Source organism: Aspergillus udagawae (genome assembly GCF_001078395.1).
Source record: "Aspergillus udagawae IFM 46973 DNA, scaffold_1, whole genome shotgun sequence".
Lineage (NCBI taxonomy): Eukaryota > Fungi > Ascomycota > Eurotiomycetes > Eurotiales > Aspergillaceae > Aspergillus > Aspergillus udagawae.
Genome location: NW_025091264.1, coordinates 4192189 through 4216153, shown reverse-complemented (window position 1 = coordinate 4216153; position 23965 = coordinate 4192189). Strand labels below are relative to the sequence as shown.

Sequence of the window (23965 nt, the reverse complement as noted above, 5' to 3'; positions counted from 1 at the left end):
CCAAAACGGGTCTCTCACATGTGACAATTTAGCGGCGTCATCTTTCTCCCGTGCACTGCAATAGTTCGTACAATTTCGCCGGCTGAGATCATCCCTTTGACTCGCTCGCCTCCTCTCCGATAAGGATCCTTGGTGCGCGCAGCGACTCTTTCAGCTGCAAAAGTTCAGCCTAATTATCACTCGCTCGTTTCACCTCCGAGCAATGGCCGCAGTGCGTTCTAAGTAGATACCGCTTTTGCTGCCCATCTTCGCCTTTGCTACTACAACCTCTTGACGCACCATTCCGCTATGGAGAAGTTCTCGCAATTTCGAGATCGAGGTTTGTACTTTCCTGTCTACCGCTTATTCTCATGAAGGCTAAGCGCCCGTGGTTGCAGGATCGGGCATTGCGCCATTTCTTCCCATCCCCTCTCAGCCGCTGGGCTGGAAGCTCCCACTCGGAATCTTTTTATTCTTCTTTCGCCTTCCATTGCTCATTTTTGTGTGCTTGAGTTATTTCCTCCTGCTTCAATGGCTGCCGATAGGCTCGTTAGGGAAGAAGGCTTCGCTGTGGTGTATCCTCGGCGTCCCCAGTATCTGGTGGATTGACCTCCAAGTGGACGGTGTGAGAAAGGGGTGCGCGGCCTTCCCGTTCCCTTCACTACATACTCGCCGCAGAACTGACCAAGTCCGACTCCCCCAGATCGCTCTCAAAACAACACCAAGCCCGTCTCCCCGGCCCCGGCTCCGTGATCGCCTCCTCCTTCACCTCCCCCATCGACCCGCTCTACCTGGCAGCCATCTTCGACCCGGTCTTCACAGTCTCATACCCGAATTCGCGCCGGGTCGAACACATCTCGCTTGTCCAGGCTATCCTGCGCGCCTTTGCCGTCCCGCAAGTAAGACCGCCGCCCGGCGCACGCCTGGTCGACATCGCAAGTTTGCTAGACAAGTATCCCGGCCGGCCCATCGTGACCTTCCCCGAGTGCACCACGACCAACGCACGCGGAGTCCTGCCGCTGAGCTACTCGCTTCTGGGCGTTCCCCCGACAACCAAGATCTTCCCTATCAGCTTGCGGTATACGCCGGGGGATGTGGTGACGCCACTGCCCGGAAGCTACCTGAGTTTTCTGTGGAAGCTGTTGAGTAGACCGACGCATTGTATACGTGTCCGGATCGCGGAGTGTGTGGTCAGGGGGCAGGTCAGTGCGGCGGACAAGACCGGGGCGTCGAAGCTTGCCCGCCAGCCGAGTTACGATACCAATTACTTTGACACCTTGGAGCCGAGCGACGGAGGTGCCCTTGCTCCTGGTGAGAAGGCGCTACTGGACCAGGTCGGGGATGCTCTGGGTCGGCTGGGCAGGGTGAAACGTGTGGGATTGGGGGTCAAGGAGAAGCAAGATTTTCTTCGCTCGTGGACGAAGACGAGGCGGACGTGGTGAATGCGCCGTGTGAGATTTGTTCTTTGAATTTCATTTATAGATGTCTATATATTACATTTCTGTGGATTAGTCGGTTTTTGAATGACGCGCTACTTCGTCAGCAGCCGGTATGCATCAAACAACCGAGCTGCCATTAGCCAGGCTGCTCTCATGTAGTCAAGTCTAGTCGAGAAAAAGAAAAAAAGGTATCTGTAATTAAATGCGCCTAGTCACACATGTAAAACAATCACTTTTCTGTTTCTTTAGTATGACTTTCAAAGAAACAGGTTTTTTGCAAATCCCAATACGGACATTATCCAAATAATAAGGTTCCTCTCTTTGGACGTTTATTCTACAGAGTCAGTAATGCAGCCGTGACTGGCATCCTTGACGGTCCTACAGGCGGTCAGTATGGCATCAAAAAGAAAACAAGACAAGGGGAAAGAGGTGAAGTGAGGCACATACCTAGCGTATTTACCCAGGGTACCTCTCATCGTAAGACCAGTCTGAGGCAGCTTGCCGGCATCCCGGAGAGCCTCCCACTCCTGTCTACGGCGAGCAAGCTCGGTCTCGTCAACGTCGAGGTCGAGCACACGCTTCTCGGCGTCAATGGTGATGGAGTCGCCATCCTTGACGAGACCGATGGGACCACCCACCGCGGCCTCGGGCACGATGTGACCGATCAGGAAGCCGTGAGAGCCACCGGAGAAGCGGCCATCGGTGATGAGAGCGCAGGAGGAGCCGAGGCCGGCGCCCATGAGGGCGGAGGAGGGCTTGAGCATCTCCGGCATGCCGGGTCCGCCCTTGGGGCCGGTGTAGCGGATGACGACGACGGTCTTCTCCTCCTTTTTGATCTCGTTGCGCTCGAGCGCGGCGATGAAGTCGTCCTCGTGGTCGAAGACGCGGGCCTTGCCGACGAACCGGGTGCCTTCCTTGCCGGTGATCTTACCGACGGAGCCGCCGGGGGCCAGGGAGCCGCGGAGGATCTGGATGTGGCCGGTCTTCTTGATCGGGTTGGACAGGGGCCGGATGATCTTCTGGTCGGCGGGGAAGTCGGGGGCGTTCTCGAGGTTCTTGGCAAGGGTTTCACCCGTGACGGTCATGCCGGAACCGTCGATGACGCCCTCCTTGAGCAGGTATTTGAGCAGGGCAGGGGTGCCGCCGATGTTGTACAGGTCGGCCATGACGTACTTGCCCGATGGCTTGAGGTCGGCGAGGAATGGGGTGTGGTCCGAGACCTTCTGGAAGTCCTCGATGTCGAGCTTGATGCCGACCGAGTCGGCGATGGCGATCAGGTGGAGGACGGCATTGGTCGAGCCACCGGTGATGTTGACGACGATCATGGCGTTCTCGAAGGCCTGGCGGGTCAGGATGTCCGAGGGCCGAATGTCCTCCTTGAGCAGCCGCTTGATGGCCTCACCGGCAGCCAAGCACTCGAGGTCCTTGGCCTTGGATTCGGCCGGGTTCGACGAGGAGCCGGGCAGCGTCATACCCATGACCTCGATGGCAGTTGCCATGGTGTTGGCCGTGTACATACCGCCACAGGCACCGCCACCGGGGCAGGCGTTGCGGATGATGTCGAAGCGCTGGTTCTCAGTGATCTCGCCGGTAAGGAACTGTCCATACGCCTGGAAGGCCGAGACGATATCGATGTCGGCGTTATTCTGAGTCTTGGCGCAGCCGGGCTTGATGGTACCGCCGTACACCATCAAACTGGGGCGATTCACACGGCCCATGGCCATCAACACACCGGGCATGTTCTTGTCGCAACCGGGGATACTGATGTTGGCGTCGTACCACTGGCCGCCCATGACGGTTTCGATGGAGTCGGCGATCAGGTCACGGCTCTGCAGGGAGAACCGCATTCCCTTGGTACCCATACTGATGGCGTCGCTGACACCAACGGTGTTAAACTGGAAGCCGACCAGACCGGCCTTTTGTACACCTTCACGCACCCGGTTGCTGAGATCGAGCAGGTGCATGTTGCAGGGGTTGCCGTTGTACCAGACAGACGAAATACCGACCTGCGCCTTGTTCATGTCCTCCTCTGTGAGGCCTGTAGCGTACAGCATGGCCTGGGAAGCACCCTGCGAGATGGGTTGTGTGACATTGCGGGAGACCTTATTCAGAGCGGTGTCTTCGCTATCTTTGTGTCTGGGGAGAGTAGTGGAGAGGGAACGGCTGGATCAAGATCGATCATTAGCAGCGATCCTTCTTAGCACAAAAGAGCTATTCAGAGCAGCATTGCCTACCGAGAGAAGCTCCGGAGAGCCGAGGGCAGACGCCCTCTGGTCTGAGAGAGAAGCATGGCAGTCAACGATGGAAATCAAGTTGACGTCGGCCAATGACCTGCGAGAAAGTTGACTTAGATTGTCAGGCTCCCCGGATCCTGGAGGTAGCTGTAAGGTTTCAGACTTTTGGGAGGTTATGATTTTGAGAATCAAAGAATCGATGGCTCATTATTACCGCTGCGGGAGAGCTGGAGAAAGGTGATTCCGCCGGGCCCGGAGTCCTGCTGCATCTCCCCGACGCCGCCCTCCGATGCCGGCAGCAGCCAATCCACAGCGGGGGATTGTCAGCATCAAAGGGCGACTGTGTACGCACTCTTATAACTATCATTTACCGGATAATTCAACATGCCATGACTCATAAGTCAATTTCATTTAAAGACATGACACCGTCGATCAAAGTCTGAGCTATCGTAGTCTTCAACGCAACCCCATACCAAGTACATCATCCTTGAGGGAACATAGGACCTGGGCCATGAGAAGAAGTAGAATATGACGAAAACAAGAAAGGAGAAAAGAAATCATATCTAGGGGTATAAAATCTTTGGTCTAGCCAAAGTAATCTAAGAATGTAAAAGGTGAATGCAAAAGCAAAATCGTAAACATGAAGGCCCATCGTCTCTCGGAGCCCATCACCAAATGACCATGTATCGCTGAGAAAAGCAGAAATAGAAAGCAGGAATAATGAAACCTGAGAAACAAAAGTATACAACGTGCAAGAGACCAGCTCTATGGCACTTCCCTGTCCCCTCGCTTGAGCCCACCTGGAACATCAATTGCATCTTTGACCCAGTCCAAGGCCGCAATCTCGTCCAGGCCCTTTCGCCTGGTGTTGCGCTTCAGTAGGCCCTCGACGCACTCACGAGCACCTTCGAGGTCCTTTCCCTTCACAGGATCCCACTCACCATCATTGTCGGCATATCTGTACCAGGCCCATTCGCATCGAGCGATGCGGTGCGGTGTCCGGGCTCGAAGTTTCTCGGGATCGCCCCGGGCACCAGGCAAGGCATCAAACGGCAACCGATTCTCCATCATGGCATAGAGGAGCACTCCCAGGGCCCATGCATCAGTCGATCGTCCGTCGTATGGTTGTCCCATCAGGATCTCCGGCGCCGCGTAGTCTTCACTTCCACAGCGGGTCTGAAGTAACGGACTTTCAGGAGGCTCGGGAATGCGTCTGGAAAGACCGAGATCGCTCAACGTGACAACCGCGCGGTCATATGTGCGCCAGTCAGCAATCTTTTCCATCGCTGTGGGAGGAAGCGTGACAAGCACGTCTGCAAAGCAATCAGTCGGCCGTTTCCATCAACAGAAGGAGCTTGATCAACTTACTCTCGAGTTTGATGTCTCGGTGCACAATGTAATTCCCATGCAGATACCGCACTGCGTCCACAAGTTCTGCGAAGATCCGGCGAATGAGAGCTGGGCTTATAGGCTTGACTCCCGATGCAGCAACATCGAAAAGGTCACCACCCGGACAGTAATCCAGGACCAGAAGTGCACGCTTCTCGTCGCTTCCAAATGCCTTGAGTTGCACAAGAGACGGATGGTTGACGGATTTGAGAATCTCCACCTCCCGCTTGAGGGAAACTTCCACCCGCTCTTCATCTGCACCGCCAGCCGGTCCATACTCAATAATCTTGACAGCAACCAACTTCTGGGTTGTAGGTGCTAGGCCATCCATAACGGGACCATCGTGGACTTCGTTGCATTCTCGGCTCTCCACGCGCACTGCCAGGGAGACCTGACTGAAAGTGCCCTGGCCCAATTGACGCAACTTGCGATACTTTCGTGGTTGATCAGTCCGGATGGAGCGCACTGAATAAATCTCCTCCGAGGCATCAGGCGACGGAGATTGAAGAACGACGGACTGGACGTCGCCCGCTTCATTGCCCCTGCTTCGGGGCGGAGTAGGGGGCCGCACGGTGGGTAAAGCAATACCCCGCTGGATGGCCAGATATTCTTCGCGGTGGAGGTTGGTTGATTTCGAATCAGTACTCACCGATGAAATCATACTCTGGGGTAAGCCAGCTCCTGACACCGCGATTGGACGTGGCTTGATGGGCACACTTCGACCGGGGGGCACATACTCGCTGAGACTGCGATTGCGTGTATGCGTGTGCACATGCTCTTGGCGACCCTTGTCAGGTGTCTCTGGAGAAATTTCTGCAGTGGCTTTTCCCAAGGCCGGATATTGTTTGCTGCGCGATCGCGACTCGGCCGGCCCCAGCATCTGCGAAGAGTCACTGAGACGTAAGCTAAGGCTTGACCCATTCCGTGACATGGCTGAAGAGGTGCGTGATAAGGACTGTGAGCCGCGCCGATGTCTCCAAGAAGTCATACCACCAATCGGCGATGGCAAAGGCGTGATGTCGCCCATCGCCACTAATTGAGGAGATGATATTGACGCTGGCGAAAGCCCCTCATTGGGGCCTGAGCTAGCGAGCACGGCGCGAAGACTTGGGGTGCGCCGGGGAATACTTCCAGGCGAGAGGCTTTGATTTAAGAAGGGATCATTCTCCTTGAGAGCGTCCATTGATACTGGTCCTGCGATATCCGTGCGAATATGAAGTGATGGTAGGTCGTGGTGGTGGTGCTGAGTTGCATTCGCTGGATTATGGTCTTTATATATCAGCGTCGAGTAACTCCTTCCGTCGCCATGGCTCAAGGATGGCGTAGTATTCGTCGCATTGTCAGTTGAAAGCGTCGTCGCATCGGCTTCGTGTAACCGGGGGAACTGGGACAAAGGTAAAGATTGTGACCTGCCGGTCCGCTGGCTCAAATCCGAGTCACTCATCGAAGAAATAAGAAAACCCCACTCTTTTTCTGGTTTCCTCAAAAATTGTTTTCTTTGTTACTGATTCTCTCAGTGGGTTGCTCTTTGTCGCGCCGCCGAAGTGTCTGAACCAGACAGGAAAGATTCGTGTTTAGTTGTTGCGGGTGAGACCGGGCGCTTGGTTCGAGAATGTGACAGCGCTGGGGAACTTTCAAATCAAGCTTTAAGCAAATCAAGTCGTGCTTGGCAGATAAAGAGCGCCCTAAGGCCCGGGGGTTTCAGGCAAAGATAAGGAACCCAAGGAACCCTTTATGCTTCTAGTCTAACCATGCAAGCGTTCGAAATTCGGAGGGATGAAGGGGAGAAAGGACGATGATGAAGGTCATCCAGAAGCCGGGCGGATAGGCGGACACCTGCACACTAACGCGTCCATCTAATAAACTAATGATCTAATAATAATCTAACAGGAACATACTGGTCGTTAGCAGGTGCAGCTACTGCAAATGGTAGTAGATTGATGACGCCGCAGAAAAATCCACGCGGGGTCAGCTGATGGCCCATTCTGGATCTAGACTAGTCCAGTTGGATGAAAAGGGCAGCTAGGTACCCCGCGTTCAGTAAGGCTTGGGCCGTATGAGGTTAGTCATTATCAGGGACAGAGGAAGGCGTCGTCTTAATTAGGCAGTCAAAGTATCTGGAACTACTCCATAAAGAGTCAAAAAAAGTGGAAACAGAAAGTGGATTAAAAATCTGTCTCCAGAGCTGTCTATAAAGCCTCTTTAATCCCAATGTTGAGAGTATTGATTTATGTTCCAATGTGCTCAGCGGCAGAGGTTGCGAGGACATCTTTATCGAGTAAGCAGTTACTAAAAGTGGGCTGTGCCTTGCATATTAAGAATGAGAGTCTTAGGGTTTACAGTCTGTGGTCTGTGCAGATTTAGCCTTCCAATTGCTTGCTTTGCCTTGAGAAGAGTCCACAACAAAGGGCCTCTCGTATTCTTTCCCAAACTGGTCTGAGGCTGTAGGTAAGGTAGTACGTTCCCCAAAAAGGAAGGCATGTGGTTGCCTAAGAAGATCGCATGCATCTATCCAGCATGAGGCAGTGGCGCATACGTACTCATACGTACTCTGTCTTGGTCGATGACAGATAACCCAGATGTATACTATGCTTCATCCAAGATTCCAAGCCATCGTGCCCCCTGGTGGTCAGCCTCCCAGAGAACCAGAGGTCTTTCTACTCAGCCCCCTCTGTTCTGTGAAACTAGCTGCAACTCTATCCACATTGACCTGGCTCATCTGCTGAGCTAATGCACTACAGCATTCTTGGATTTTCGTAGAATTGATCACCAAGAATACACTACTGATTTGGCAAAACATCAGCAATAAGGGACTCTTATTGCCATCTGGTGATTTCCAGGGCTTACAACAAAGGACTGCCACATTCTCCAGGTGCCGAGGTTCGAGCTCTCCTGCTGGTCGCGATCATCCATCACAAGAGGATATCTGATACGGTGTAGAAGGAAGAGTTGGATGAAAATTGCAAATAATGATGGACAATGACCATTATATTCTGATCAGTTTTTAAGGCAAAAATCATCTTTCCGAAGGTGAGAAGCTGGTACAGGTAGCAAGTTTTATGAAGGTCGGGAAGTGCATATGATGAAGTTAAGACAGTTCTTCCTTATAATTGCTGTCTCTAGGTGGTTTATCGCCATGTGTGCTAATATGATGTGAGTGAAGATGAGTTATATTGAACAACCAGAATGCTTTTTTTGGTGAAGTAACTTGAGCATCAGGCCGCAGAAGATGTTCAGTTGAGGTTGAACAGGCTGGCCTCGGCATATATTTCTTTATTAGACTGAAAGCAAGGGTTTGCGTGTAGACCGGCATGTCTGAGGGAATAATATGCTAGTGTAAATGATCCTGTGTATTTCCACAAATATCAATCACTCCATTGACAGCTTCACCGAACCTGAAGCATTCAGCAAGCCTTCAGACGGTGCTCTTGAAGCATATCATCAAATTTTAGCAGGGAATTTAAGAAGAGAATAAATAACAATGTATCTGCCCCACAATTCAAAGTGAGACTGAACAGTCTTTATTCGGCTCTCCACAGACCTACAGTTCATACTTGATAGGTACCACAACATTTCGGCTAGCCGAAGCATCCCGTATCCACAAGCACATCTGAAGCTATCTGTAGAATGAAGACATATCGACAACTTGAATGGAAGGGATCTCTGCAGAGGATACGCCTTACAATAGAGATCGAATCGCAGGACACTTTGTGAAGAAGTCACTCAAGGAAATGCCTCTTCAGAAGTCGAGCTCACTGAAGTAGGTGCCGTTCTTCGGCAAGCCGACATAAAGCCCAACCTGAGCTGTATGTGAACTATTCCAAGTGGCTAAAGTGGAAAAGCTCTCCAAGGAACAACGCCTGAATAGCAGTCAATAATAGCCCCTATTTCTTCTGCTCTGTTTTCTGAATATGTTGCCGGTGTGATGCTTTGAGATAAGTTAAGAGGGTTGTGGTATTGAATAGAATGACAGAAAGAACTCCGGGAATAGAAGCAACATCAGGGACTGTTAGTAGCATAACGAATCGGTCATTCAGTTGTAAAGCGATCACCAGCAGGCACATGTAAATACCTCGAATGTGCCTGCCGAGTGTCTAGGTATCGTTGTATGTCAAGTTCTGGCGTGCTTAGGAATGGTATGCTTACGACACGAATCACTTTCGTTTCGAGTCTTTTCATTTGAGCTCCTAAATCATCCAATAAGCAGATCAATGCCCTGACGGAGCCCTGTGCGAAGGCTGGAGGTGACTATATGTACAGAAACCGTAAAATATGAAAAAGAAAAACCCATTATCATGCCGGTCCCAACTCACGGATAATGCAAAAAGATGGATACTCTGAGCGCCGGAGTGAAGAGATTTGTGAGGGACAAGGAGAAAGCCGTTCTAATACAGTTGGGAAAAATAAAAGGCGAGAATAAAGAAGTACAGTATGAACAGCATCCGCCCGTTTCGCTGAAATAAAGCATGGAGTTTGTGGGTTCTGCGACCTTGCGATGGTTCATTTTAGAGTCGACACGGCTCAAGCGCACAAATTGCAATCGAGCAAAAGTTGGGTTGGTGTTTACAGAAAAGCGCGTCGGATGACCTATGTAATAGTTAGCGAACAATGCCACTAGAAGAAATAAATGAGAATCACGTACAGCCCAGGTACCAGCAATACTAGCCACAATACCACCAGAGATCATCATGGGCTTGAGACCCCTAGTACTCTTGAAGAGCATTCCACTCAGGGCACCTGCAACAATGCTGTTGGCTGAGTCGTGCTTTCCCCGTGCGTAACCCAGTCCCGAGTTGAACCCGTTGTATACCATGGCCACCACACCCGCGGAGTTTCCGAGGAACGGTCCTCTCCTGGTAATCGAGTTGAGAACACCGTTCAGCCGAATCTTGGGAGGCGCTGTAGCTGGTGTACGTCTTAGACCTTCAGCAAGACCCCAAGCACCTCCTATCGTCAGCGCAGTAAGATAGGTAGTTCCAGTTCCGTAACACAGATCGTCCGACCATCCACGGGATGGCAATACCGATCGCGACCCCGGGATTTCGTCAAGGGTGGAGTCTTCGAGGGTCAGATAGTCAAGAGTATCTTGGTTCAAGCCAGCAAGGGGATGAAGCTGAGTAGGATCAGGTATGAGAGCTTCGGAGAGGAAGGATGTGGCATCTTGCGCGGTTGAAGGGTCGAAAGCCTCGGATCCTTGGGCCTGCTTGCGGCCGCTGATTGAGTCCCAAATCGCCATTTCGATGTAGGAAAATAATTAGATTAAAACACAGATAAGAATGTAAATAGAATGTAGAGCGAGGGAGGTAAAGAGTACTACCCCGACAGCGCAACTGGCCTTGATAGCAGGGTTGATGATGACAGACGAATTAATGGAAGACCGGAGAACAAAAACTTCAGCAGTCACTGATGCCCGTCGCTCACGTCGTTTCCGCCGGGCCGGCATCGGGAAAATCCTTGGCCGGCGCTACGCCTTTTCGGGAGACCCGCCTCGAAAATCCACAAGAGGCAAATGAGCATGGCAAACGTGGGGAACGGAAATTTTGAGGGTGAGAGTAGGTTCAATTGATCATTGTCGGAGATTTTGATAAGCCGAGGTATGCAAATTCAGTAAAGGTCATGCAGGCTTCAGCTGTCTCCAGCGTCTCGGCTGACGGAAGACGCATAGACATGGAGGAGATATCGCAGACTATACAACTTCTATCGGAGGATACTTTGAACAAAATCTCGAAAGGACCATTGGTGAAATTTACACAGGAATGTGATAACGTTGAGTAAGATAATGCTTTTAGTCTCTCTTCTGGACACACTCTTTAGTCAAGATTTTCTGACATTGTCATAGCAAGGTGAGCCGGGTATGGCAGAGCTTGTTGAAGACATTTTCCACAGCGTCCATTCCTAGTTCTCATACGACGGTGTCATGTAACGCTTTAAGTGCGTTCCTTGATGCTGCTTCTGTCTCCAAGTGCGCAGGCACTAGACAGCTTGCTCAGTCACCGGATACGTGGCTCTCCGCATTCGAGGTGTTTATAACTCGATTTGAAGATGCGAAACCAAAGCCGATGAAGCTGGTTATAACCTCCTTGGTCAAATCATTGGCCAAAAGTCGGCAAGAACCTAGCTCTCATCTAATACAGGCTGGTCTGGTAGATGCTATCCTTCCTAGTATCATTCTCGGTGAACCGCGTGCGCGACTTAAGGCTTCCCTTGTTTCGCTTGAGATTATCACACGCAAGAGCGCTATTTTACCCCACGAGTTAATATCTATGCTCCAAGTGTGGCTGTCAAAAAACAGCGAGAAATGGATTTCCCTCCTGCAAGAGGATTGCAAAGCCTTGTCTATGGACGTCCTCCTCATCTCCAATGAAGCTTCCCGCAACACGAAGAGAGTAGAATCTAGAGGGCTTGCCGTCCAGATCCTGCTACTGGGGCTTCTGAATCAGGCAAAGAATCCCGAGCTTGCCTCAAGTGCTGGTGACGCTATTGCTGCATTCTTTCAAAAACTCAAGACTGATCCTGGTCTTGCCCAGGATGAGCGCGCTCTCCTCTCAGTCTGGATCCCTCCCGTCAGGTATATGGTGCTACAGAACATGGACAATCTGGAGCCTATGTCGAATTATGTTCTCCAACCGCTCTTCTTCAATGACCCCATTGGATTTCAATCCTTCTTAGACTGTCTACCTCTCAAGAATGTCTTTGCTGGTGATATGGCTGATGCTGCATTGCCGGAGCTCACTCTCCTGTTTGCTTCTTTACAAGTGGCCAAGAAGACCGGCCTTGTTGACGAAGACTGTGAGTAACGAATATTGTTCAGATTGAATATGGCCGCTGCGTACTAACTGTCTCTTAGATGGCTCTTCTAAGCAGGGAACTGGCATGAAACTCTCCCTACCGAGTGAGGTCATTGGACAATTTTTATTCCACCGAGAATTCAGCATCAGAATAGCAGCACTCTCACTCCTAATATCAGCACCTGCCACTACAAAGCCTCTTTCATCTGCCGCGATCCGCGCAATTCTCAGGGGTTTGCCCGCTATGCACGCTGAGTCCGACTCTTATTCTCGAGGGGAGATCATCAGCTTGATTCGTAAATTGATTGTACGCTTGAAGGGTGGTATATTGGATAAACGGGATGGTTCGAGTCAGGAAGAGCTGTCTACAGACACAAGGCAGCAGGCAAAGTCAGCCCGGAGCGATTCGGAGACTCGAACATGTCTCACATCCTACATTGGTTTCCTCAAGGCAGACATGCGGCCCACCGCCTCTTATCCTCGCCATATCATGGCTCTCAAGACAATAAACCTTTTCCTCCAGTCTGGTCTTGATTCTCGTGTTAAGTTGACCAAGCTTGTCAAGATGGAAGAGGATAAAGTTCGCTGGAAGGTCAACATCGAGATATTCGACCTGAGTCTTATCAGATTGCTCGTGGATCTTCTACTGGACCCCTTTGAGGAGGTGCGAGCCACGTCTTTGACCATCCTGAACCTTGCCCCCCGAGACATGCTCTTGGGCGGCCTTCTACAATCTGCAGACCGATCATCGGCCATGTCATTGCGACTGATCGATGCCCTGACAAAAGCCGAGCAATTGGCCAGCAATACCAGCAGAGCTGACCATGCCGATACCGTCGCCCGACTATACCATATCATCTTCTGCGCCGCAGCTGAGACTCATTCGGGAGGCGATTCACAATGGTGGGAAACCAAGAAGAGAGTGGTTGATGTGCTTCTGAAAAAGCTTGAGGGCAAAGTTTCCAATCCTGGTGGTCTTTTTACCACCTCGATGCGGGACGCTCCTCTTCACGGATATGTGTCTGCTCTAAGGTGCGAAATTTCCACTTTCAAACGTATATGGGCGACTAACCTTTCAGATACATTGTTTCGACGTCAAATTTCCATCAATTGATTTCAGATCATGTGTCAGCAACAGGCGATGACTGGAGACTTGTTCACACAAGGATAGTGTCTATTTGTGACCGAATTTGGGAGGAAGTCAAGCCTGTTTTGTGCATCGACTCGCCGGAAGGTCACAGCGATGAGCCAATAGAGGAGTTCAACATCGGGCCAAAGGATATCCTGTCTTATTCCTGGCGTGCTCTTCGCGAGTCAAGGTATTTTTGCTCCTCTGGCAACGTCATTCGGCTGCTAATGTGAGAAGTCTTCTGCTTCATGCGACCCTCGCCAATGCGACCTATGCGCCTCAAGGGGAGTCTGGGTTCAGTGCCGATGACTATGAGAAAGTAGGGATGTCCAGCTTCACTCAGCTTGCCGAACTTCGCCACAGAGGAGCATTCTCAACCGTATCTCAAACCTTTGCCACTTGTTGTCAACGATGCGGCCAGTCGAATGATCCTACTATCTCTGCTCTGCCTGAGCGATGGTATCAGGTAAGAGAACAGACACAGCGGGGAAATTCAGAGCCTAACGCGTCGTATACAGGAAGCGAGGAAGATTATATTTGAGACAGCCTCTCAACTTACAAGGCGCTCGGCAGGTCTACCAGCCTTGGCCACAGGAATCGTTCTTTCGAAGCCAGGAGGGCCGCTCTTCCGACAGGTCATAGATGAGCTCCATGAAATAGCTCACCTCCCTGCTGAGCATAATCGTAGCAAACAAAAAGTCGAACTACCACAGGTCCACGCCATGAATTGCTTGAAAGACATATTTACGAATACCAAACTCGGACCTTTCACAGAACCCTATATCATGCCTGCCCTTACTCTATCAGCTGAACGGCTAGGATCGCCTATGTAAGTACAAGGCTCCCTCAAACGCTTGTTCAGAAAGCTAAACGGACTAGATGGGCTCTTCGTAACTCTGGACTGATGCTTTTCCGTGCTCTCTTGACACGTATGTGCCGCCTACTGACAGGAGCCAATTTTGGCTTTGGCGGTAGCTCCGGATCAGAGCCCGGCGCCAGAATTTCGTTCCACAAGTATCCGGGTCTTCTTCACCTACTGTCAAATCTCCTTGCTCCAACAGACAAAAAGCAGACCAATCAATTTGGTGATCATGACATTGTCACTGAACGGGTTTTCCCAGCGCTGGAGTTGACCGCTGAAAAAGTTCCGTCCGTTTCTGACGACGACGATATTTTGCTTCGCAATCTCGTCCGAGAGCAGTTCAAGAGCCCTGTATGGGGGATCAGAGAGCACTCAGCCCGAGTGTACGCTTCTCTATTGAAGCGCGCCGACATCTTGACGGAGATTCGGGCTCTGTTGGAAGTTGACCGAGGTCTGGAGACTCAGGACTTTCTTCATGGCAAGGCGCTCTGTGCCAAGTACGCTCTGCGCAGGTTTGCATCTATCTCTCTTCCATTCTGGAATAGTATGCTCTCTGCCATGTTGCATTCGTATATCATGTGCTAACAGGGCATAGATCACTTGAGCGAGGTAACATCCGTCATACAGGATATCCTTGCAACACTTTTTCCCTCTGCCCACTCCCCGTTTGTCGCCACTACATTGATAGAAATTCTCAATGACGCTGTCGAGAAAAGCATTGAATCAGGAGCTGAAGGTGGGTTGAACCAAGGCTGATTGTGAGGATTGACACTAAGACCCACCAGATTCAGCCATTCAAATCGTCAATCATGCCTCCGACTTTTTCGCTTTTGAAGATATATTAGACTTTCTGTTCGATTCATCCCATCCTCACTGGAGAACTCTAAATACAACTCGTGCCGCGTCTCTACTTCGAAGAGTACTCGCTTGGACCGGAGTTCTGCGGATGTTAATATCCGGTAACGTGGAGAATTTGGAATCATTTTTCCAAATTGTATCCCGCTTCGATTCAGATGCCGGTCGGTGGATAATCGAGCAGATGCAAGCTGTTCTGGGAGAGAGGGGCCGCTATAGGGAAACTGTGCTCACATTGTACTCTTCAGTCATTCGGGGAAGTTACACAGCAGAAGTCAAAATGGCGGCGGTCTCTTCACTTGAGACCATTTTGCGTATCGTTCTTGAATCCCGGGGAAGTGATTTGAAGGAAATTGAACTCCCATGGGATGCTCTGCACGAGCAAATAGACTCGAGGCCTGACGGGCAAACACCCAATCGAGACACGTCGAACGTTGAGCTGCGTCTACAAGGATGTCTCTTGAGTATTAGAGCTTCCTTGAACCATTGGAAAGGAATGGAGAGAGATATTCGCCGGTGGGCGACTAGACTCCGTTTCGCGATGCAGGAGGAGACGGTGAGCCATCCTTCAATCCGTTTGGAACGCGTGGAGCTGACAGAATATAGGAATTCACAACACGTCATGCTGCAGTGACTTCTCTGACAACTTTCGGGCGCATCTTGCGGCCTGTTGGCAGTCCTCCTCAGGTCGACGCTGTCTTCCTGGAGATTTACCTCATTCTTTATGACATGTTAAATGATGACGACGAGGAGTTGCGTGAACTTGCAGCCTCAATAGCATCCTGGATTCTGTCCTACTCCACCGTTTCTCCTTCGAAAGCCGTTACTCTGGCTCCTCGGTATGCCAGCGACCTTCTTTCAAAATTTATCGTTGATAATTATACCCAATCTTCGTTCCTGTGCACGAGAATCATTCAGTACGTTACCGGCCAAGCACCGAAGGTCAGTGGTTCTGTCGACAAACCTAGGTTAAAGGCGGTTCCAGACCAGCTCCGCGATCACAGAGAAGAAAGCACAATTCTTTTCGAAGAGGAGAAACAGAACCTGTTCATTGACGAAGTGCGCGAAGTTGATGTCTGGGCTGCAATGCTCCTCCAAATGGCAGGATCATCGTTCGACCCTGGCCTTGTTCGCGAAGTTACTACATGGGTGTTGGCAGGACTATCGTCTATCTGCGAATTCGCTGTCGAGGAAGCGGGCAATGACGGCCTTTTAGGCTGGGCTTCAAAGCCTGAAACCTTCATTCTTGGTGTGCGTGTCATTAGTATTGCGGGCGTTCTGGTATCTCGGCAATTTGCTGCTTCTGGGTCCTTGAGTGAGGAACAGACCCGGCTCAAGAAGCTTCTTGAATCTCTCTCTGAATCTGGACGAGCGATATCACTTCATGACGACTGGCTCTCGAGAGCGCAACAAGCATTGCAATGCGCTTGAGTTGATATTCTTAGGTATAGACAAAAGTGAGGATAGAAATATAATGAATGTATGTTTATACAACTCAGTCAAGTCAATCCATTGTGAGGCGTGCTCAAGTGTCCAGTCACCGTTGAATGGTGAATTGATCAGTTCTCTCAGTTGCGCCGAGTGAGGCTTCTCACTTGCAAGTTCGAGTCTGTTAATTACACACTATGGGAAACTCGAGAAGGACTATGCCTTCAAGTATCTAGTCTGAGATGTCTGTGTCAATGAAGTCCATTAGGAATCGCGTTCCCTCCGTTTGAGGCAGTCAGTTTCCAGACGCCAGCCTGTGAAATACTTTGTGATTTCTCTCTATCTCGACAACAGTAATAGCTTGACCAACAATGATTTCAAGCCTCACCATCGCCGTTGTCCTCCTCGCAGTGCTCGGAATAGGCGCCATCGGCGTGGCCTTCATCTTCAAATGGAGAACAGAAGTCAGACGGAACCTACGCCTACAACGAGAAGGGACACGACAGAGAGATGCCCATGCCATCGCAGCCCAGCTCTTATCAGCAAGGGGAGAACGGGGAAGAAGAACAAGGTCAAGATCAGCGGCTCCAAGACCGTCAATACAAAATAGAACGAGACGAAGCTCGCGACGGGTCTCACCCATCGGCCGATATGTACAGAGAAACGAGGTCAGAAAGTCTACGACAAGGACAGAGAATACTGTGCAGCAGCAGCAACGGCAAAAGCCATCAACTCCCCCACCTCCTCCTGCTGGTGCTCCTCCCTCATCTCCTGTTCAACCGGCAGCGCCGCCGTCCTCTCCTCCTAAACCTTCTACTCCAGTAGCAGGAGCGACAAATGATGAATGGCAGAATAGCGATGGACAGCCGAATACGCAGGAATCTCAGGGACAAGCAGAAGGACAATATGACCCGTGGGGGGCGAGTGATGCAGCACAAGCGCAGAACTCACAGGGACAAACTGAGGGCGGATGGCAAGCCAGTGACGCTTTCGCTCCTGCACAAGACACCCAGGGAGAATGGTCAGGGGACGGGAAAGCTGGCGACGGTGCAACTACGAAGGCGACTGAGGAAGCAAAGCCAACAGAACCAGAGGGTAACTGGTAGATAGTATTCGTTATTTACACTCGTTCATTCATAGGTCAATTAGAGAGGTAAAGACCGGATAAATGACGTGGTTGGTGGTATGGGTTGTTCCCGAGGCGGTGACGTTGTGGTAAGAGGAACTACCCCCGCGGATCTCCAGGCGGTGACTTTCCAATGCATCTTACTCCTCTCCACATACAACATCTAGCTCTCACTCTGGATCCATCAGCTTTGATTTCTCTTCTATATCGATATATCCGATGCTACTCTCTTCTCTGAATTGATTCTGCCCGCTGTATGTTCTAGATTTTCGTTCAAGTGCGTTGAGCTCGGCTGTTCCTGCGATTCCCAGCCCCCAACATGTGGAACGACGAGGATAACAACCCGTACGGCGCATTCGATAACGAGGCACGTCTTTCGGAATCGCTACACTCTGCAGCATTGTCACCTCGTAATACTCCCCTTCCGCATAGTCTAACTTCGCAACTGACGCTCTCAGCTCTCTATGATCGTGAACACAGTCCGTCACCCTCCAGCCGATCGTCCAACCAGGATCCGCCCGATTACATTTCCCGACCGCAGGACCTAAGTGATGAGGACGAACCTGAAGACTATGGCGCCCAGCAGACGAGTCATGGTTATTCCCGCAAGAGTCATTACGATAGCCGTATAGAACAGATTCTCTACGAGAACCCGGACATGCCGATCCTCATCACGGACGCCGGGAAGAACCATGAGGGCGGCGGTAGTTTCATTGTATATACGATACGCACTGGAGTATGTGCCCCTTGAAGCGCATAGGGCTGAGATGCTTACGAAATCTAGGATCTTGAAGTCCGACGACGATACTCCGAGTTCGCTTCCTTGCGACAGACACTAGTGAACCTTCATCCGACCCTGGTCATCCCCCCGATTCCAGAGAAGCATACAATGGCAGATTATGCTGCCAAGCCTACCAAAGCCAAGGAAGACTCCGCCATTATTGATTTGCGCAAACGGATGCTTGCCGTCTTCTTGAATAGGTGTCGCCGGATGAAGGAAGTTCGGGAGGATGGAGTCTGGTGGAGATTCCTCGATCCAAACGTTAGCTGGGTATGCTGATAGTATCTCAGTCATGCTGCTCACACAACCTCAAGCTGACTCCATTCTAGAGCGAGGTTCTTCATTCCCATCCTGCATCGTCCGTGCCAAAGAACAACCTGAAGGCCCCTCCCCTCGACCCCGCTAACCCTACGGCTGCTCACTCATGGCTTCCGGTTCCCTCGAGCTCCGCAAAGCTTAAATCGGCACCGAGCGGTGCAACCTCCGGCACTACGGACCGCGGAGATGCCTCGGTCAGCGTACCTGGGCCTGATGTTCTGGGCCGTTTCCCGCCCGAATCGAAGAAACTGAGTGAACAGGACCTGGATCCGTACTTTATCAATTTTGAAGCCTCTACGCGGGAACTCGAGCTACTTCTTCAAGGTAACATCGAAAAGGTCAACCGTCGCACGCTGGCGCATCTGTCGTCCCTGTCTGCAGATCTCATGGAGCTGGGTGCCAGATACAACGGTTTCTCTTTATCTGAACAGTCTCCAACCGTCGCAGCGGCTATCGAGCGCATCGGTCAAGCGGCAGATACGTCCTATATTGCAACCGAGGAATTGTCGTCCTCGCTGAGCGCAAGTTTTGCGGAGCCTATGAGGGAGAGCGCCCAGTTCGCCAGTGTTGTCCGCAGCGTGTTACGGTACCGTGTTCTCAAACGTGTGCAAGAAGAGATGACACGAGATGAGCTGGCCAAGAAGAAAACCTTACTGGACTCTCTAGAGAGAAGCGAGCTCGAAGCGAAACGTATCGAGCAGTATCTCAACCGTACCTCACCTCAGTCTGCGCCGAACCGACCTCAACGTTCCTTGTCTGCCTCATCGGCAACCAGTGGCGCCGGCAGCCGTGAGGGGGATGGACGCTCCGCGGGTTCGGAAGACACAGCTTCTGCAGACTCTGATTTCCCACCTACCCATGGAGAGCCGATCAGCTCGCAGCAGCAATCATACCACACTTCTCCGCCTCGGAGGCCTGAGTTGGGGCCACCCGCTTCTCCTGCTCACCGCAAAACGTCAAGCGGCACGTTTGTAGCAAACAAAATATTCGGTCGCATCAGTCATGCGATACATGGCTTTGCCGACGTGGACCCCGAACGCACCCGACGAGATCAGATCGGAAAGACTAAGGAGAGCTTGATACAGGTTAGTTGTCAATTGACCTCTTGCATTGCCCAACACTGATGCCCTTTCTCTACAGCTGGAACAAGCACTGGAAGTCTCCGAGAAGGATGTCAAGGACGCGAGTGCTGGAGTATTACAAGATTTGAAGCGGTTTCAGAAGGATAAGGAGGCCGATTTACGGCGATATATGGTAGGTTGTCCCCATAGGATGAGGCGATTCGCGTCGAAAGGCGACCATGCTGATGTTGATAGGTCGCATATGCTCGCTGTCATCTGGACTGGGCGCGAAAGAACCTGGAGACTTGGACAGAGGCCAAGGACGAGGTGGACAAGATTGTCGCTCGATAGTCTGCACATACCGGTGGATTGTTTCGCTTGATTCAAGAAGCCGTAGGGTTCGTGTTCAACTACATTGCCGTGATATATTGCAGCCTTAAATCAGCACAGTGTGATACCACCATAGTACACTTCTAAGACTATAGGCCATTTTCATTTTTCGTGCATAAATACCGCTCAACTTTTGGTGTGTGCGCCTTTGTCCAGAATATCTCAGAGGCATTGGAGGGAAATGAACAGGATACGAGTCAAACAGGTTGTAAGAAGCAAGGTGTATTCCGTGCTCTTTGAGCATTGTCAATGCTGTCATTTGTTTCATGGAAGAATGATGCGATGTGGACAAGTAGAGATGTTAGTGTTATCACTGTTATGCTTCCCGTGCTGTGGGGCGATAATACTGCAATCTGGCGGAATGCTTGACTGCACCAGGAACCTATCAGCGACCATGGTTCACAGCACGAGGGGCTATCCTGGAAGCCTAGAAAGGATCCTTTAGTTAAAAGCTCTAGAGAGGTAGTTGATTCATCCTCATCGTGAGCAGGAATTATCCAGATGGCTTACGTGATGACTTGACCTACCCTCTTTCTGCAGCTGAGACCACTGTGGCACCGTACATCCACTGTTACATTTTCATTTTTCCTTTGCACCCATTTCACAGCGATTTGGTTGGTCTTTGCATCAACACCATCCGTCGACCCTTTAACAGACCCTAGGGATCAGGAACGTCTTCTTGCCAGGTACCACTGCCAGTACTAATGTAATGGTCCTGGCTTGAGTACACACCCCTTGCAGTTGGTGGGTCGCTGATTGGTACTATTGTCGGCATACATTGCTTGCTGTCATCAGTGGCGACGTCGTCTGCTCTTTGAACCGCTCACTCAGTCTCCACAATCGCCATTTGGATCAGCTCCACAAGCAGGAGTGAGGATCTTTCATCACCGGCACTAGGAGTCTTCCTGGCGATTCTGATCCGCAAGCCCTACATATCAAGGACCGAACCTCTGCCTCCCTAGATGGTTCTGTACCACATTGCCCCGTAGTAGTTTCGTCAGATGCTACGCAGTGATGAAGTCCAGGGGCATACACTCCTGTCCGAGATGATGGCCAGGGCATCTGATATCTCAGCATGGCTTCCGCCGTCTTATACGTGGCCCGGAGGCCATCCTCCGTCATGGCTTGCACCAATTTGGCCATCAACCGCTCGTCGTCGTGTCATCAAGATGGTCGTCCTGGTAGCTCTCTTCTGCCTTGTCACATGGGCATTATGTACACGCATACCGCAGCATTCCACGCAGGGGACCCAACGGCCGCAGCAGACACAGCACCCTCACCCACAGCCTGAAGACACTTTCCCGCCCACGCATGCGACTGACTTTAAAATCCATGACCCAAGCATCATCCTTGTCGATGACACGTACTACTCGTACAGTGTGGGCGAGCATATTCTCATCCACCAGGCACCCAGTCTCGACGGGCCATGGAAACGCACCGGCACCGTTCTCGACGCGGACAGCGTGATCCCCAAGGGTGACCGGAAAGCCCCCTGGGCGCCGCAGACCGTCGGCCACGGCGATACGTACTACTGCTTCTACGCCGTGAGTAACTCCGGCTGCCGTGACAGTGCCATTGGCGTTGCCACATCCAAGTCGCCCGGTCCTGGGGGCTGGACGGACCACGGGCTGCTTGTACAGTCCGGGACAGGGAAGGGGTCGGATGAACACCCGTTTGCTAGTTCCAATACCATCGATCCGAGTGTGCTCGTTGGAGAGGACGGTCAAGGATACCTGATGTTCGGGAGCTTCTGGTCGGGTGTATGGCAAGTACCACTGGACAGAACCCTGCTTGCAGTGGCAGGCGATACGAGATCCGAGGCACGGCAGCTGGTGTATATGGAGAAGGCGCCGCTGCCGGCGAGCAACCACCCCAACCCGCTGTGCCGGGAGCCGTCGGGTGCCCGTCCCATCGAGGGAAGTTTTCTCTCGTACCATAAGCCCTGGTATTATCTCTGGTTCAGTTACGGGAAGTGCTGCAAGTTCGATACGAAGAATTTACCACCTCCGGGAAGAGAGTAAGTCTTATCTCTGTTGAATCGGCAAATGCTCTTCCTGACATCGGCGACAGATATAGCATCCGAGTTGGTCGATCCAAGAGCCCCCGGGGGCCGTTCGTGGATAAGCAAGGCAGGGACCTAGCCAACGGCGGCGGAGAGATCGTGTATGCCTCCAATCGCGACGTTTACGCACCAGGGGGCCAGGGAGTGTTGACAGAAAAGAGCGGTGACACACTATATTATCATTACTGTAGGTTCCCTGCCGTACAGAGATCGACGTAGTTGCTGACCTTTACAGTGAACAAAACTATAAGCTATGACTTTTGGGTAAGAAGGTTCCATAGTCTCAAGAGCCAATGACTAATTGGTCCCAGGAAGCTCGACTGGGATATAATCCGTTGAAATACGTGGACGGCTGGCCTGTCCCCCAGTAGATGCGATGATCAGATCAGGATAGACTAGACAAGACATACATATACATCGAGATGGCCTAGATCCGATACAAATAATGCAGAGGCTCCAATAGAGCAACGACTTGAAGACGAATTTAACAGCAGACAAACGCCTTCCAGTCTAAGATATATACACCACATCTATACACACTCAACTCTGGTCGCCCAGTCTATCTCTACCAACACAAAGCGCAACCAACAGCCCGATGAACGCCAGCATCTAGCAACCACAACATAGCCATCTAAGTCATCATCAACGCCATCAACACCTTCCTATCATGACCTAACCAACTTCAACTGAACTCACCCCTCTTCTACCCTCTTCCCTTCACCCCCCTTATCCGCACTCGACTTCCGCCCCCGAACCTTGCCACTATTCTCCTTCTTCGTCGTCCTCAACGGCGACAACAAAGGCGACGAAATGATTCTCACAGCCACAGCGCCACCACCAGTACTCTCCTCCATCGAACCCTGCCGCCCAGGCACAGCCAACGACGTCCCCTTTCCCCATTTCCCATCTTCCCCTCGACAATCCCGCTGACCTTGCTTCCCCTCGCGCAGACGCAGCGGCCACTCCTCCGCCTCAAACTCAAGACTAGGACCGAGATCCAGAACGCTGATCTCGCTATCGCTGAGGAGGAGACTCCTCCGTCGAGAAGGGTATTGGTGCATATCTGGTGTGTTGCTCCTGTTCTCGGTGTCGCTTGCCACTGCAACGTTTGCATTTATGTTTGTGCTGTGGAGGCAGATTGTTGGGTGAGGATGAGGCGTTGAGTCTTCGTCGGGTGGTGCTGGTGCTTTTGGTTCTTGGGACATTTTGCACACAGTGTCCTCAGGAGTAGTGTAATGGATGAGGTACTGATTGATTGACGGGGCGTTATATGAGGAGAAGTTGCGAGGAAGAAGCGCAAGTGTGTGTCGGAGGCTTAACCAGTAAAAGAACGGCGAGGGTGCAGATGAGCAAAAAGCATACGGCTATGGGCAGTTCTTGATCGTCCATGCGGTTACAGCGCTTATGGTTTTAGGAGGAAAGAAGGACATTTTGGTCTGTCTGTGGAGAGTGGGTTGAAACGGAAGGAACAAGTGAGTTATATATATAGTGGGAAGTATCAGATGATAAATCACGTCTTTCATCCGAATCTCACTCCATGTGGATAATCAAAGCGGCTATGACGTTCTATGATTTCTTTGAGTTGAGAATAAATCTTAGATTAGAGATGTGACAAGTGATGATGATGGTGAGGCTCTGAGCAGGTGACAGCTTCATCGGTCTCTGCTCGGTCATCTGATGAACACTCGAGACATTGTCACTTCCCAGGTCTTACTCGTGAACAAGTACTGTACCGCTGATTCCATATGTTCTACCGTTTCCCAGAATATGAAAATATGATAAAAAAGGAAAACCCTTTATGATGCAATGCGGGAGGAGAAATCCTCTACCGTCCGAGACAAAAATAACAATGCTTTTGAACACGGTGCTCACCAGACGCACCTTCATGGCTCTTCGTAGACACAATGTAAATGCATGCATGGCTTGTATGGGCCACTCGAGGAGTATTAGATCTAACACAGTGCCCTCAACACCCACTTCCTTACAATAATTATGTATAAACATCACGAATGGCTGACTGAGGAAAAGCGATGCAGATATCGCTCCTCACCAAACCAGAGAAAGATACTGGTCGTCGACTTCATCACAGTAGTCGTCAGCCATGCAACAGCCGTATTTCTTTCG

At 51.2% G+C, this 23965-nt stretch overlaps 9 protein-coding genes across 9 annotated transcripts; 5 read left to right on the top strand and 4 right to left on the bottom strand.

The window, feature by feature from the left end:
- Positions 1-288: 288 nt before the first annotated feature.
- Aud_001375 (lysophosphatidic acid acyltransferase LOA1) lies at positions 289-1421 on the top strand (the record flags this gene model as incomplete). The annotated part of the gene is made up of 3 exons (XM_043286874.1): positions 289-319; positions 378-615; positions 683-1421. The coding sequence occupies 3 exons, from the start codon at positions 289-291 to the stop codon at positions 1419-1421; spliced, it is 1008 nt and encodes a 335-aa protein (XP_043142809.1).
- A 326-nt stretch (positions 1422-1747) lies between these two features.
- ilv3 (dihydroxy-acid dehydratase ILV3) lies at positions 1748-3708 on the bottom strand (the record flags this gene model as incomplete). The annotated part of the gene is made up of 3 exons (XM_043286873.1): positions 1748-1796; positions 1866-3581; positions 3653-3708. The coding sequence occupies 3 exons, from the start codon at positions 3706-3708 to the stop codon at positions 1748-1750; spliced, it is 1821 nt and encodes a 606-aa protein (XP_043142808.1).
- A 709-nt stretch (positions 3709-4417) lies between these two features.
- Aud_001373 (putative protein kinase) lies at positions 4418-6485 on the bottom strand (the record flags this gene model as incomplete). The annotated part of the gene is made up of 2 exons (XM_043286872.1): positions 4418-4965; positions 5021-6485. 2 exons carry the CDS (start codon positions 6483-6485, stop codon positions 4418-4420), a joined length of 2013 nt encoding a protein of 670 aa, XP_043142807.1.
- A 3119-nt stretch (positions 6486-9604) lies between these two features.
- On the bottom strand, positions 9605-10277 carry Aud_001372 (protein transporter TIM23; the record flags this gene model as incomplete). Its single annotated transcript, XM_043286871.1, has 2 exons — positions 9605-9628; positions 9684-10277. The coding sequence occupies 2 exons, from the start codon at positions 10275-10277 to the stop codon at positions 9605-9607; spliced, it is 618 nt and encodes a 205-aa protein (XP_043142806.1).
- Positions 10278-10657: 380 nt separating this feature from the next.
- On the top strand, positions 10658-16106 carry Aud_001371 (THADA/TRM732 family protein; the record flags this gene model as incomplete). The annotated part of the gene is made up of 10 exons (XM_043286870.1): positions 10658-10812; positions 10881-11830; positions 11889-12861; positions 12909-13148; positions 13196-13424; positions 13477-13787; positions 13838-14364; positions 14416-14556; positions 14606-15231; positions 15282-16106. The coding sequence occupies 10 exons, from the start codon at positions 10658-10660 to the stop codon at positions 16104-16106; spliced, it is 4977 nt and encodes a 1658-aa protein (XP_043142805.1).
- Positions 16107-16474: 368 nt separating this feature from the next.
- Aud_001370 (uncharacterized protein) lies at positions 16475-17209 on the top strand (the record flags this gene model as incomplete). The annotated part of the gene is made up of 1 exon (XM_043286869.1): positions 16475-17209. One exon carries the CDS (start codon positions 16475-16477, stop codon positions 17207-17209), a length of 735 nt encoding a protein of 244 aa, XP_043142804.1.
- Positions 17210-17548: 339 nt separating this feature from the next.
- On the top strand, positions 17549-19740 carry Aud_001369 (PX and BAR domain-containing protein; the record flags this gene model as incomplete). Its single annotated transcript, XM_043286868.1, has 6 exons — positions 17549-17639; positions 17688-17965; positions 18014-18280; positions 18340-19413; positions 19469-19582; positions 19645-19740. The coding sequence occupies 6 exons, from the start codon at positions 17549-17551 to the stop codon at positions 19738-19740; spliced, it is 1920 nt and encodes a 639-aa protein (XP_043142803.1).
- Positions 19741-20948: 1208 nt separating this feature from the next.
- On the top strand, positions 20949-22212 carry Aud_001368 (arabinan endo-1,5-alpha-L-arabinosidase; the record flags this gene model as incomplete). Its single annotated transcript, XM_043286867.1, has 4 exons — positions 20949-21796; positions 21850-22028; positions 22077-22105; positions 22153-22212. 4 exons carry the CDS (start codon positions 20949-20951, stop codon positions 22210-22212), a joined length of 1116 nt encoding a protein of 371 aa, XP_043142802.1.
- Positions 22213-22533: 321 nt separating this feature from the next.
- On the bottom strand, positions 22534-23046 carry Aud_001367 (uncharacterized protein; the record flags this gene model as incomplete). The annotated part of the gene is made up of 1 exon (XM_043286866.1): positions 22534-23046. The coding sequence occupies one exon, from the start codon at positions 23044-23046 to the stop codon at positions 22534-22536; it is 513 nt and encodes a 170-aa protein (XP_043142801.1).
- Between the last annotated feature and the right edge of the window lie 919 nt (positions 23047-23965).